Below are 14656 nucleotides of genomic sequence, written 5' to 3'. Positions count from 1 at the left end.
GATGGTAGAATCAGTAATACACTGTTTACTGTAAGTTCACTTAAGAAGGCAAGAGGCCACCACCTGAAATTGGAAGAAAAAAGGTTTAATCTCAAACTGTGAAGGGGATTCTTTACTTTTAGAATGGTAAAATTGTTGGTAGTGGGATCAGCTGAGAGTACAGACTCATTCAAGAAACTTTGGGATGCTTTCCTCAATTAACACAATATACAGGGGTGTAGGTACTTTAGGTGACTCATATATACACACAATTAACACAATATACAGGGGTGTAGGTACTTGAAGTGACTCATATATACACACAATGAACACAATATACAGGGGTGTAGGTACTTGAAGTGACTCACACACACACACCAACAGAGGTTGATCTGGATGGACTTGTGTCTTTGTTCAACCTTACCAACTATGTAAATTATGAAAGTGCCTTTACTGCTTGTTTATAATATTTTAATACTTTAATGTACATAGTCTGGGCATGGGTCCACTTTAACATCTTTTCAGCATATCTGACATTATGTATTTTCTGTGCATGCTTTTTATAATTAAATATTATTTGGGTGCACCAGATCCTTCTTGTTTTGTCTTTGATTAAAGTGTTCTTTCATTTTCTTTTTTACATTGCAGCCTTCTAGATAACTGAGAAATGAATGTGAAAAAATATAACATTAAGGGCTTGTTTACACCAGGAGTGTTAGGCTGCATTAATCTGCAATTATGAACAAAGGCTCCATGCAAGGGTACATAGAAAACAATTGTTCACATCATACATGAGTGTTGGTGTGCGCTGCTTAAACATGCAGTGAAACACATATATATCACCACATGTCAATGCACCGCAGCACAGGTTCTGAGTTCTGTTTTTGTGTAAATAAAATGTAAAAAAGAGAAAAAAGTAAACAATGTGATGCTTTGTAAAAAATACATTGAACCGCCCCTACACAATGCACACCACCATGTGCATTATACGAAGCACTGAACGCGCAAACAGGCCCTTATAAACAACTATTTAACTTGAGCTGAGAATATTGGTTGACAGGTGAAACATATGATACATCTTCTTATAATGACAGTGTCCAATGTGCGACTATGTAATATCAATTTGAATATTTGACCTTGGCTGATCAAATAAATCTCTGTGGAAGAGGATTATTTGCCTCAAGTCATTTCTTTTGTAGTTCTAATAATTCAATTAAGAAGACAGAACCTTGAAAGGAAGCAACACTAGGGAGAACAATTAATTAATATAAGCTATTAGATGTATTTTTAATACTCGCTTCAATCAAAAAAAGTATTATAATTGTATAATAAACAAGCTTTCCTAATTAGTCCATTTATTTTTACAGATACTTTATTTGATATGATATGAAAAGCATTTCAATGAAACTTGTAGGCATACAACTTAAGTATACTTTGCATATTATAATTATTCATATAAATTTATAAATGTTTATTATTTCCATGGCTCCAAACAATGCATGATATTTTATTTGCTATATAGTGTGCAGTAACCCTTATACTGGAGCTTATGGTGCCGCTGTGTCCAGACTGTGGACACTAAAGTTGAATGCCAGGCAGATATAAAAATTAATGCAGCTCTGTATTTATTAATACATCCGTAAATGTATTATTTTACATTCAAGCAGTGGAAATAATGTTACTGACCTAACATCAGCTTCTTGCATCCCCTGTACAGCAGAGCTAAAGGGAAGGGTGGGAGAAGCAGCAAAATGAGCCAATCAGGTATGTTGCAGTACAAGGATTGCGACAGAGTCATGTGCTGTTTCTCTTTTTATCGTCCAATCAGAGGTTGGGGGTAAGGGTGGGGAGAAGACCTGCAGCAGAGAAAGCTGAGGTCCCCTCCCATGTCAGGAAAGGCTGTGCTGTATTGCAGAGCTATGAATATCTCAGGACTGGAAATACAAATCCTTCTTGCAAGTAAAACAGCTCCCATATATTTATTTCATTTGTTCATTTAACTTTTTCCTAGAGTTCATCTTTAAAGTTTCTATATATTTTAAGCAAGCAAAAAGGCTTTAAAACAAGCCATCACTGACCTCTGTAGCTGCATGTACAATTAAGTAATTGATCATTAAAGATCACCACAGATACTCTGTAATTCAGTTTCAGTAGGTTTTTAACCCCTGTTGACATTACAAGGCAGGCAGGCTGCCAAGTTTGTGTTGTAATAGAAAAAAGGGCAAAAGAACTGTGCAGTATCTCTGTTGTGAATTTTCAAGATTAATTTTTCCACAATGTCTATAGCGGAGAGAGGAGAGGAGAGTGGGTCATGCTATAAAAATGCTTTTACTATTTGTTCATAAACAAAAATGAATGGTCCTATTGGATCCCACATATTTCAGGCACACCTTTTGGGAATGGACAGCTGCTTTAGGCTTCCCCAAGGTTCTTTCCTACTTCTCTCTTTCATCTTTCCTTTCTTTATTACGTTCTCATTGTATGACTACATGGGTAATTTTAAGTCTTTGCCCCTCCTCTTTATGTAGCTATTTTCTCAGTTTCATTTCTTTTCATGCAGTGTTATAAAGGAATTTCATCAGCTGATGTTAAATACCACAGATCCCCTTGATATTTACCATGTAATACAGTTATCAGTTGCTGTATCTATATTGATAGTTCACAGAATAATGTTGCATGACATTTTGCCATATGTGAAATGATTATATCTTAATCATTTAGTCATATATATTATATTGAGCCAATAAAAAAATAATACAGTAGAAAAAAACTTTGGATGGCCACAGATAATTATTTTTCTAATCCTTGTAGACCCAAGCACCCATGACCATATTTGTTATATTTAAAACAGCAATGATGCCAGTACGACAGCTTGAGATTACTAGGGGCTCACTTACAAGACAAGTCCTCTGGATACTTGTAACAACACCAGCAGTAGCACCTGCAAATTGAACTTTCATTTTAAATCAGCTTAATATATTGCAGGTGTATCAAAACAAAGCTTTGCAAAGTCATACAGTTCTTTTTGTTTAGAAAGCAGCTGAAACCCAAGTATAAAAGCCTGTACCCTTCCAGCATGCTGCATAGAAGGCCTCTTGCTCTTTGCATGGAAGCAAGCAGTTGTTGCTCTGCAGGGATCCGACACTCCTACTGCTGAGTCAGAGCTAGAACTCTCCAATCAACAAAGCTCATACACCCTGCTGAACGCAGAGCTATAGGTCTGGTACAGCATGGAGTGTGTCAGATCTCTCCAGATATACCACTGCTTCCACACAGAGAGCAAGGGTCCTTCTCTGCAGTGTTCCTGCAGAGGACAGACTTTTCTACTCAGGTTGTGGCTGCTTTCTAAGCCAACCAGCTGTAAGACCTTGAACCTTTCAGCAGTCAATTAGTCCTTGCTTTCTTGCTCACATTTACTTTAAACTCCTCCCAATCGTAGAGGTGGAATATAAAATGAGAATTTATTATCTCTCTGCCACTCCCTGCGGGTGGCACCTGGTACTTTCCTGGGGCATCTCTATAGGTACTGTGGTATTGTGTGGCAATCCCACTGTAGAATTGGGTGTTATGATCACCTGGGACTCTCAGCCAGATGGGCTGAGACGTGTCAGGAAGCAAGGGTTTGTCGGGATTACGTTTGGATTCCTGGAACTGGGAGGTTTCATGGTGATTCAGGAGGGAAGATGAGATCCCCAGGCCTAGATCCGGGCTCTAGCAGTGGCAGCACCCGATGATTGCATAGGTGTGCAAAACCCTTAAAGGAGAACTATGAGGTGAGTGCTTTTCACTCACCTCATAGTTCTAGCCGACCTGTGACAATGAGACTGTCACAGGTTTGCTCAGTAGATCGGGAGGTGAGCGAACACATACCGGCGTTTGCTCACCTCTCGATCCTGTCACGGCTCTCTGCCGTGACAGGGGAGGGGCTGGATTCCGCCCTCCCCGCTCCGATCCGCCAGCGCTGACTGGCGGAACGGACGAGGAGGGGGCGGGTACAGCTGGCTCTGCCTCTAGATAGGCAGAGCCAGCTGTCAGTCACGCAGCTGGGTGGATCCCAGCATAATTGTCGGGATCCGCTTCAGTTGCGGCGTCTCAGTATACCACGAGCAGCAGCTTGCGGTATACTGTGGCGTCTCAGTATACCGCGAGCTACAGTCCGCGGTACACTGAGCCTGGGGTGACGGGAGGACGCTAGTTTGTGTCCTCCCATTACCTTAAGAAGAACTATGGGGAAAAGCCTTAACCCCATAGTTCTCCTTTAAGGAAAGGATGCTGGCTAGGGGAATAAGCTCCTGCTGGGAAAGTGTAACAGACCATGTTCAGGTGTCAGGAGAACGCCCCCAGAAGTCAGAGAGGAGTCAGGCGAGCTCCTACTGGGATAGGAACGGACGATGTTCAGGAGTCAGGAGGACTTCCCCAGAATCTAAAGTGGAGTCAGGTGGTGAGTGTGCTTGAGGCACACTAAAGGTGCCCATACACTGCTCGATTCTCGTACGAGAATCGGGCGAAATCACGCGATCGTACGAGAATCGAGCAGTGTAAACGAAGACGTGCAACCGTTTCTACTGTCTTTTGTCGAACCAACATGCTCGAAAACCCGCAGAGAATCGTACGATTGTTGGCGGGTTTCTAGCCTGCTCGTCCGATAGCTGCGGAACGGGCCGGTGTGCCCGTTCTGCATTGCGGTCATCGGAAGCCCGCCCCTTAGTGGGGCGGGCTTTCGATGATCGCAAGTACGATCTGCCCGTCCAAGGTGGGCAGATCGTACGAGCTTTCAATAAGCATACGACCATCGCAAGACAAAAGTCTTGCGATGGTCGTAAAGGGTTATGGGCACCTTAAGACAGCCAGGGAGGCTGGGAGAGAACTGGTGAGGCTAGGAGAGCCGTGAGCCTGAGGGGCCACCAGTACCAGCGTGGGACAGCACTTCAAAGAGGACCAGTGGGTCGGAAGTGCTAAGGTTTAAAGTGGAAGCCAGGAGACTGCTATTGTGTTGTTTTGAAGCCTTGCACAAATGTTATGTTGAACAACCCCTGCGAGGGTATCCAAGATGGATATATGAACTTTGTTTTGAAGAAAAGTGGGCTACCGAGCCGTTAAACCGAAGATATTGCGAGTAGATTGCATTCTTAAGCGCTCACCATATGTGCTAGTATCCCCGAACATCACAGTACATACTATGTTTAATGGTCCACACACAGAACCAACAGCCATCTTACATTCTGTATAACTTGCCAAACTCATTGATAACATTGGCTTATCCCATAGATTTTTGTGCTTACTAAGAATAATTGACCACTGTTTTTTTCCCACTTTGTACCTTACTATGAATAGACAGAAATTAGGTTTCATGTAGTTCATTTTCTGAGACACAATGAAAACATGGCTTTTAAATTGCCTTGTCACTCCTGTGCTTTCACTTTTTTAGTAGCTCAGAGTAAAGACAATGGATATAGCTGTAGAAGTGGAAGCCTGCTTACAGAAAAAGATAAACTTGTCAAGGTTTTGTTTCCTCGGTATTGCAGGGAACAGTGGTAAACCTTTTTTTCCCAGTGTATTTCAGTTATGTTTGGTCAGCACTGAAAAGCCACTGCCCTTACAGACACATTAGATGCTGCAACATTTATAGAGGTAAAACTTTGATTGTTTCATTCATGTTTTGCAAACTTTGAAGAGATGTAGAAAATGTAAAAGTCTGAGGCTCTCCAAAGCTTGGATTGTAGCCTGCAAGGGTTAACTGCTTGTTTTTGTATAGGTTGTAAAAAAAAAAGTTATACTCACCTTAACTGCAGAGCCAGCTAGTTATTAGACTTGTCCTTACCAGCCTCTCTCCCATTCCTCTGCAGCGTTCTAAGGTCCCATAAGTCGTCACGCTGAGGAACATTATAATGCTGCAGCATAGGAGGAGAGAGGCTTCAGTGATTGGAGAAACAGTGGTTTTGGGTGAGTATAACTTTGTTTTAGCACCTAGACAAAAATGAGCAGTTAACTCTTGCAGTGCGTGAGTAGCCATGCTGCACGGGTTAATGCAAGTTTTGCCTGGAGTTCTTCTTTAAATTATGGACCTTCAAATTGCTACCTCTGGTAATCCTGTTCCTATACTACTGCTCTTAGTAGTAACACAAAAGTTCTGGTAGTAGCTCATTATGGGGGCGTCTATTTTTGTAATTATTGAGAAGAAAAAAAATATTCTTAAATTACGGACCTTCATATTAGGGAACTTAGAAGTTGCTACCTCTGGTAACCCTGTTGCTACACTACTGCTCTTAGTAGCAACACAAAGGTTCTGGTAGTATCAGACTAATGATCCAAGCTCCAAAGCTTTTGTCAGGCACTCCCTGCAACAGTGAATGTACTAATGAAGATGGTTAGACTTGTCCACTGGTGGGTTGGAGGATCTTCCAGTGGGTCTTTACAACTTACTTCCAAATATATTCTGTTGGGGATCTACAGACCTTCTTGCCACTTGGTGCATGGGTGCCATCCATCAATCTCCAGTCCCTGTCCTAGCAACTGTGCCCACCTACCCTCAGTGTATAAAGAGGGACTTTACAAGGATAAGAGGACCGAAGGTAGATCTGTGATTGGAGAGTGTAAAGAGGACAATTCTCCCCCAGGAGCAGGCTACATGAAAGCAAATATATGGAAAGGGGGATGTGGGGGTGGGGGAGGGGGAACCAATCTTTATTTCTATCTGGCAGGTAAGTTTATGTGCAATCTTAGGGTGAAGAGATATGTTGGTACATTACTGTTTGGTTTGTAAATTCGTAGGAACTGATGCTGAGGAAGGGAATGAAGATCTAGGTGTAATACGATTATGCTGATAAGGGAAGCAAATTTATATTAGGTGGTTTGCTGCTGTAAGAAATACTTAGCGAGGTTTATATGCTATGCCATACACTAATTTAATATTTCTTTGACTCAGTAAATATTGTACATGACATAATTTACTGTTGTGATGTGAGATAAAATAAATTGTGGTATTTTATAATGTGCTACTACCACTTGATATAATTCAGTATAGTAGTGTTGTATAAAGTGCTATTGCATTATAATGAACTCTAGCTGATATAGTTTGTTGATAGGATGAGGGCTGTTGGGACTTGGCTAATATAGCTAATTTTATATTGTGGCCTTGTATAATGTATTGTGGTGGCTTATGTGCCACAGTGGCACAACAAAAGTACAACATTCTTTTGTAAGTGATGAGGTGACTTTACCTACAGCATGCATACTGAGCCAAGCAGAGTCCTAAAGCTGGCCATACACAATTCAGTCTGATTGAACAATCCCAATTATATTTACCCATAACTATGTAGTGTGAGGGCCTAACTAAACAATATATTAATTTATATCAAGTATCTAAGCCCTTGCACTTCACAGCTGTTAGTAACTCTAAAGAGGATCATATAGTCAGATTGTAACACATGTATCTATTCATATAAAAACTTCTACTTTACACTGCCCTGCCTGTAATTGATAGCGTGGTATCTGCATCCTCTGGGGTGGCTCCATGTGTAACAAGGGATGGGCATTGTACTGCTGGAGAAAGAAGAAATCAGGGTCTGTTTCAGGAAGGCATGTGGTAAATAATGGCAGTTTGACATAGACCCTGTTCTGTCCTCCTCTTGCAATACAATGTCTGCCTCTTGCCTCATAGGTAGCAGAACTAAAGGTGGCATATTGGATGAGATGGAGAAATGGAAAAGTACAGAGTTAAGTGTGGCAGCACATGGTCTGCCTTGGTTATGCTGCCCTAAGTTTTAAAATAAACAATACAACACAATTGTGTACATGTTTGTATAATGAGCTATTGCCAGTGGGACATTGTGAAGACTATCCCTATTTATAGGATCCCTATTTAGTCACTATTTCTGATTAATAGAATTAAATATAACACATAAAGGGGATCAAACTCAATAGTGGATTTCCTGGCTTTAACATGTTCCAAAGATTTGTTGAAAATTAACTTTGATTGTGTTTCTCTGTAGACATGTTATCCCTTGTAACAGTAACAAACCTGTTGTGGATACAAATATAAATTATCCTTGTTAAAAATTGTATCAAGTCTGTAAGCTGCTGAACCGTGTATTGTAAGAGAGATTGGCTAAACACTGCTAATGTGTGTATATAAACAGAGGGGAAGAATGTCATAATATGTTTCATTTGTTATTGTATTAGCAGCAAGATATTTACTCAAAGGAACACAAGTATGTAATACTTTTCTTCAACTAGTTTTTTGATGCAATAATAGGTAGGCAGTTACAATTCGTGGGCTTCATTTGTCCTGAGGACCACCAGAGGTGTAATTAAGGAGGTGTGAACCTTGGCCACAGAATTTGTAATAAATCCCTAGCTGAATTCCAAAGACGCTTGGGCTGTGCCCCCTTCTGCATTTTGTAGTACTCTTTTGTTGTACTCTCCTTTTGCATGTTATTTTTTTTCAGGACAATGGCAATGCTGATCAAATATTATTCCTGTAAGAATTGGTTTATTTGTCCATCTCAAACACAGACCGAATGTGCCTTTTTAAATATTTCTGGTTTTCTAGTGTAACATTGCACCCTTGTCAACTTGGTATACAGTATATATAGTGCATCTCTGCAATACATTTGCCATGTTTTATCCCTTTAAAGACCCTGCAAGTTCAGAAAAACAATGCATTGATCTGCCAGAAATGCACTCAGCTCCTAATTTGTGGACTGAGTGGTGTCAGCCCTGCCTAGTCTAAATATATAATCACACTCCTTCTTCTCCCCTCCGCAACATAAGGACTAATTGATCTGTAGTCCCCAGCTAATTAGACTCCTTGTGATGACACAGGAAGTATACACAGAATACAGAACAACGCTGACTTTCTAGAGCAATGGGTGTTTTTTGCACCTATCAAACAGATATAACCAAACACTTTCAATGGTACGAGTACCGATGCTTTTTTCTGGTATTCTTCGATAGAGAATACAAATACCAGAAGTCCCAATAAAGGAAGTCGGCAGCGTGTTATGACTCACCGCCTGACTTCCTGATTAGGCAGAAAGCCGGGCAGTGTCTAATGACTCCCTGCCCATCTTCCCAATTAGCCGGGAAGCTGTCTCCATGCTCACTCATCACCAGGTGAGGAGGTAACAGAGAACCGACTTTCTTTCCAATCAGGATCCAGGGGGCGGGTAATGACTTGCCGCCTGGCTTCCTGATTGGCCAGCTTCCTGACCAATCAGGAAGCCAGGTGGCAAGTCATTACACGGCGCCCAGCCTCCTGATTGGCCAGGAAGCCGGCTCAATGCTACCTAGTTACCAAGTGACAAGGGAACATAGACTTGTTGCCCAGCTTCCTGATACTGGATGTTCCGGTATCGGTATAGGCATCAGAAGCATTTCGGCGAGTGCAAGTCCTTACCCAAATACTCAGTATCGTCACTGATACTAGTATCAGTAATGATGCATCACAAGTATTTGCATATATGGGCAGTCACGGATTAAGGATCCAGAGGTGCTCTAGAAGATAGCTGACCTAGCAATGCTTGTTACACCAACCCAAGGAGGACTTCTACACTTGTTCAGGCCACGGGTCTGCTTTTAGAGCTCATTCATACTTGTTTATACATTAACATATGTGTTTTTGTGCATTGAGGCATGTTGCTTTGAAGCACTCTATTCATTTTTGAAAAGGCTGACAACACGCCCGAATACATGTAAAATGCAACTGCATTATTTTTGCAAACACAGTACACCACAATGCAACAAACACAGTATTCGCATCTGTATATCGTGACTATTGTGCATTGTACCATGCAGTAAATTACATGCTTTGCCCCGCTTTACCACAACTCAAGCAAAATGAATGCAGCCTAAAAGTAAGTTTAACAAGTCTGATTCGAGCAAACGTTATTCAGATTAGATTTGCTTTTAATTCTACCAGATAAATAACATACAGAAGCAATGTAAGTTTTTAATTTCTTCTTATCAAAATAGATTATATCTCTGCCTGTTCACACTGAAAAGAAGTTACAATTAAAACAATGACAATTTCATGTTAAACTCAGAGGTAGCATTGACTACAGCACTGTGTTTTAAAGACAGTAATTGCATAAACTTAAAATGTGTTTATCTCTAGGGAATGATACAAAAGAACGCAGTGCTAAATTACACATGAATGTGCGGATGTTGGTGGCTTTTCCTTGTTGTTCGCTTGTAGTCATACTGTGCAATTCAACTTAAAGCATATCCAAACCTAAAAACAAAAATGTAATATATTACATTAACAGTCCTCAGATGAGGTGGCTGCTTTCATTTTTTTTACTCAGGCTTTTTTCTCCTTTGTTTTTAACTTATAAACCTGCAAACAACTCACTTCCTGTCCCTGGGTGGCTAAACTCACTTCTGTACTGTATCATGGAGGCAGCCATATTTGCCACCTAGGCTGGATTTCAAACATTTCTGCCTTTGTTCATCTCATTACATTGGGGATTTTCAAAGCTTAACTGAACAAATGTAAAAGAGAAGCCAATTGGTTACTATGGGCAACTGCTGCAGATTAAATCATGAATGCAACCACTGGTGCCTCTTCCACTCCCCTTATATCATGGACCATATAAAGTATATTGTATGGTCGAGCTCACTGATGGAATTACCCAGCTTTCCTTGAAAACAATGCATAGACAGCAATAATTCTTCATATAATCCTCATAAACAGATAGTAGCAGCACATAGCAAAGAACTATTCAGTTTTATTAAAATACATTAAAAAAAACATTTTCTTACGCATATCATACTTGTGTATAATTAGACCACAAGCATTCCAGTATATTAGTGTGCAGGGGTGTTCCTTCATATTTTGCCCCTGAGACTGGGATGGGGGTGATGCATTTTACCTGGGGGGCAGGGATGCGGATGCACAGTTCCTCTTTCCAGCGTTCCGCCCGCCTAGGTTGCCAGGAGCTGGGCGGGATGCAGGCCAGAGCGTCATTGGTTGCTAGCTCTTAGCTCAGCACACCTACCACTCCCATATGTGACCACCACAATGATGCTGCCTGGGCAAGCGGCTTTGGCTGCCTCATTATATGGACAGCCCTGGTAGTGTATGCAAACGCTTTCTGGCTCCGTGCTTTCCTCTCGCGTCCCGACAGGTCACTCACAACACTCTTTCCAGGTCTGCGTGTATGTGTATAACTTCAAACTCTTCCCTACACATTTCGTCACCATGGACTTTCTTAAAGGAGAACTATGGGGTCAGTGCTTTTCCCCATTGTTCTCCTAATGGTAACGGGAGGACACAAACTAGCGTCCTCCCGTCACCCAAAGCTCTACGGCTCGCGGTATACTGAGACGCCGCAGCTGGAACGGATTCCAACAATACTGTCGGGATCCACCCAGCTGCGGGTATGACAGCTGGCTCTGCCTATCCAGAGGCAGAGACAGCTGTACCCGCCCCCTCCCCCGTCTGTTCCGCCAGTCAGCCCTGGAGGATCGGACAGGGGAGGGGGGGAATCCTTGTGGGGAGCCGTGAGTCACGGCTTTCTGCAGTGACAGGATCGAGAAGTAAGAGAGCGACGGTATGTGTTCACTAACTTCCCGATCTACTGAGCCGACCTGTGACAGTTTCATTGTCACAGGTCTTAGATTATGAGGCTGAGTGAAAATCTGTACCTTTTGCATGTTCTTTAACACAAGAGGATATCTATTATTTCATAGTTTGCCATCTCTCTAAACTAATTTCCTCCCTTGTTCACCAGCAGGATGAGTTGTATTTCAGTTATTACTTTTGTTATATTTGTTTATCTATGAGTGAATACAACGGATATAATGGAGCTCATGAAATGGCCAAAATGTGTATCCTAATGACATCTCCTATAACTGTAATAAACATGCTACTGTATTGGTTTCTAATTCCCTCCTTAATGACAAAATAAATCATAATAATAAGCAGGATAGCGGTGGGACAATCCAACGATAATGCATCAGAACAGATTTTAAAAAGTTCTAATAAATCAGTTTTAGCATTAGGGAAAACAATGTCTAAATAATTTTAAGATTGTGGTTTCAACAGTCTGGTAAAAACTAAATTATAGTACATTAATCTTTTTGTGCTGTAAAAAATAAATTGGCCATAACATTGTTTCAAACATTCACCATACTTTTTGCAGTATTTGTTAAGCATTAAGTATTTTGTTTACTCGTCAACAATATAAAATGGGAGAACAATTTCAACACTATCCTGACTTTTTTGGCAAAAAGTTCATATGCTAGAGCTTCTCTGGACACAACGTAAATCCTTCTAATAATGTTACAATTCTGCTTGATAAATACATTGGCTCCATATCTCCAAATACAAAGCAGCAAAGATTTTGTTTTAAACAACTCCGTAAATTTCACAGGACATTCCTAGTTTGCTGGGCATTTTGGACCCCTTACCGGTTCATTAGAATACTCTGAATCAGGGGTAGCCAACTAACTAACTAACTAACTCTTTCTCTCTCTCTCTCTCTCTCTCTCTCTCTCTGTCTCCATCCTGCATGCATATACTAAAAATCCTTTGTGTACTGTTAATTGTTTGGAAATAATCTGACAATATGTTTTTTTTTCCTTTTGTAGGTACACAGCAATTGTAAAACCCATGGATATTCAAGCCAATAATGCTTTGACTAAGATCTGCATCAAAGCTGCACTTATCTGGATATTGTCCATGACCCTGGCCATTCCAGAAGCTGTTTTCTCGGATTTGCACCCATTTTATGACAAAGAAACCAACAAAACATTTATCAGCTGTGCCCCCTACCCACATTCTGATGGACTGCACCCAAGAATCCATTCGATGACTTCATTTTTAATCTTCTATATCATGCCTCTGTCCATTATCTCAGTATATTACTATTTTATTGCGCGGAATCTGATTCGAAGTGCGTACAACATGCCAGTGGAAGGAAATGTGCACGTTAGAAGACAGGTATGTTTTACAAAAAAAACATAATGGCGTATTGACTGATAATGTTTTATAAAGAGACTGATCTTATATCTTAGATGAGATAAAAATTAATGTACACATTTTTTATCAGGAATAAGAAGTATGACACCATGTAAAGTCAGCAGGATGCTTTAAACAACATCATGCAGAAATGATTCTACGTAATGTCCAATTTGATAAATTTAAGTAATACAAAGCTAATTTGCATGCAGCCAACTTACGACTCGTGTGTGATACTATCTGGATCCTGTGAGCAGAATTCTTACTATGGCAGGCAGTTCCCAAACTACTAACATCAAAGAAGTCTCTTGATGATGAGGATGAAGATGTTTCTTGCACATCTATACTCCTCAAGGAGATCCAAACATAGACCATTGTGGAGCTGCACTACAAAAAGTCCTAATTCAAGTTTTAGGTGACTATATTCATTCAAGTTCAACACTCCTATGCTCTTTTATTGCACTCCAACATGCCACCTTCTTGGCATTCTATTGCAACCTTGACATTGCATGCCAAGGTTGCAATACAATCTATAGCCCTGCAGTGCACATACAAAGTGGTTAAACTAAATTACTTGTTGTTGTTTGATATCAGACCATAGAAATCGTGGCAGCCCTAAGGTATTGCTTAGCTTGTCCCACCTAATTATAGGCATTCACTTCCTTAAATTTTTTTTTTCCAATCAAAATTTTTATTGTTTTTTATACATAGTAAAACAAAATACAAACACACATAAACAGAAAGAAATATCTCACAGCAGGGGTACATTCCGGCCAGATTGGTGGCTTCACATAATATGCGTTTTACATAGCATCACATCTCCAGTAAAATCCATTCTCCTTTATAAACTGTCTCATTTATAGAAATTAGTTCTTCTCGGTCGGAGCCCCACTTCACTCTCGTGGGTGGCTCCTCCTTCCCACTCCATATTTGTTGAACTCTAAACCGGTACCGGATTGCCTCCTTGAATCATGCCCTGTCCTTCTCCTGTTGGAGATCACAGGGGACTAAATGGGAAATATAACAGAAAGATAAAGTGAAAAAGGAAAGGAAGAAAAGAAAAAGAAAAAGCTCCACTCTCCTGTCCCATTGGGGGTCTCACATCTTTGTTCTAGTCGTTCCTCCTACCTCCCTACCGTCTTTCCCTGGAGGGTATCTTCCCCCCCCCCTCTTACCCTGTTCCCTCCCTAATGTTGGTACACTCAACGCTACAGCTGAACACCACCCATGGTGCCCACAATTTTGCATATTTGTCTATACGATCCTGTTTAGTCGCCAAGAGTTCCTCCATCTCACAAATGTGTCCCACCTGTTGAATCCAGTCTCTCACCGTGGGCGCTCTAGTCTCCTTCCACAGCCTAGGTATAAGTGTCCTGGCCGCATTGATCATATGTTTCTCCAGGGATTTGGCTGGGTTCCTCCTACCCCCTCCCGCAAGGTGTAGCAAGAAAACCCCTGGGGAGTACTCCACTGCGCTTCCTAGAATCTTACCCATCAGTCCGTGTATCCCCCTCCAAAATGGTTGGAGGGAAGCACATCACCAAAAGGTATGTATCAGGGTTCCGTTCCCCGATTTGCAACGCCAACATTCTGCCGGAATTGAGGAGTCCATCTTGTGCAACACTTCAGGTGTTCTATACCAGCGAGTAAGTATTTTGAAATTTGTCTCATGTGTTTTACTGCTCACCGAGCATTTGTGTGCCCCCCCCCCCCCCC

At 41.2% G+C, this 14656-nt stretch overlaps 1 protein-coding gene across 1 annotated transcript in view; it reads left to right on the top strand.

Annotated features, from left to right (window-relative positions):
- Nucleotides 1-14656, top strand: part of GRPR (gastrin releasing peptide receptor) — a 92903-nt gene that overhangs the window by 57005 nt on the left and 21242 nt on the right. The window contains exon 2 of the mRNA XM_018557649.1: nt 12571-12922. Coding sequence (XP_018413151.1) covers nt 12571-12922 — 352 coding nt within the window. The remainder of the gene's footprint in view (nt 1-12570; nt 12923-14656) is intronic.

Source organism: Nanorana parkeri, unplaced genomic scaffold (assembly GCF_000935625.1).
Source record: "Nanorana parkeri isolate BGI_ZX_2015 unplaced genomic scaffold, ASM93562v1 scaffold293, whole genome shotgun sequence".
NCBI lineage: Eukaryota > Metazoa > Chordata > Amphibia > Anura > Dicroglossidae > Nanorana > Nanorana parkeri.
The sequence above is the reverse complement of the archived record's forward strand: the minus strand, read 5'-3'. Positions and strand labels throughout refer to the sequence as shown.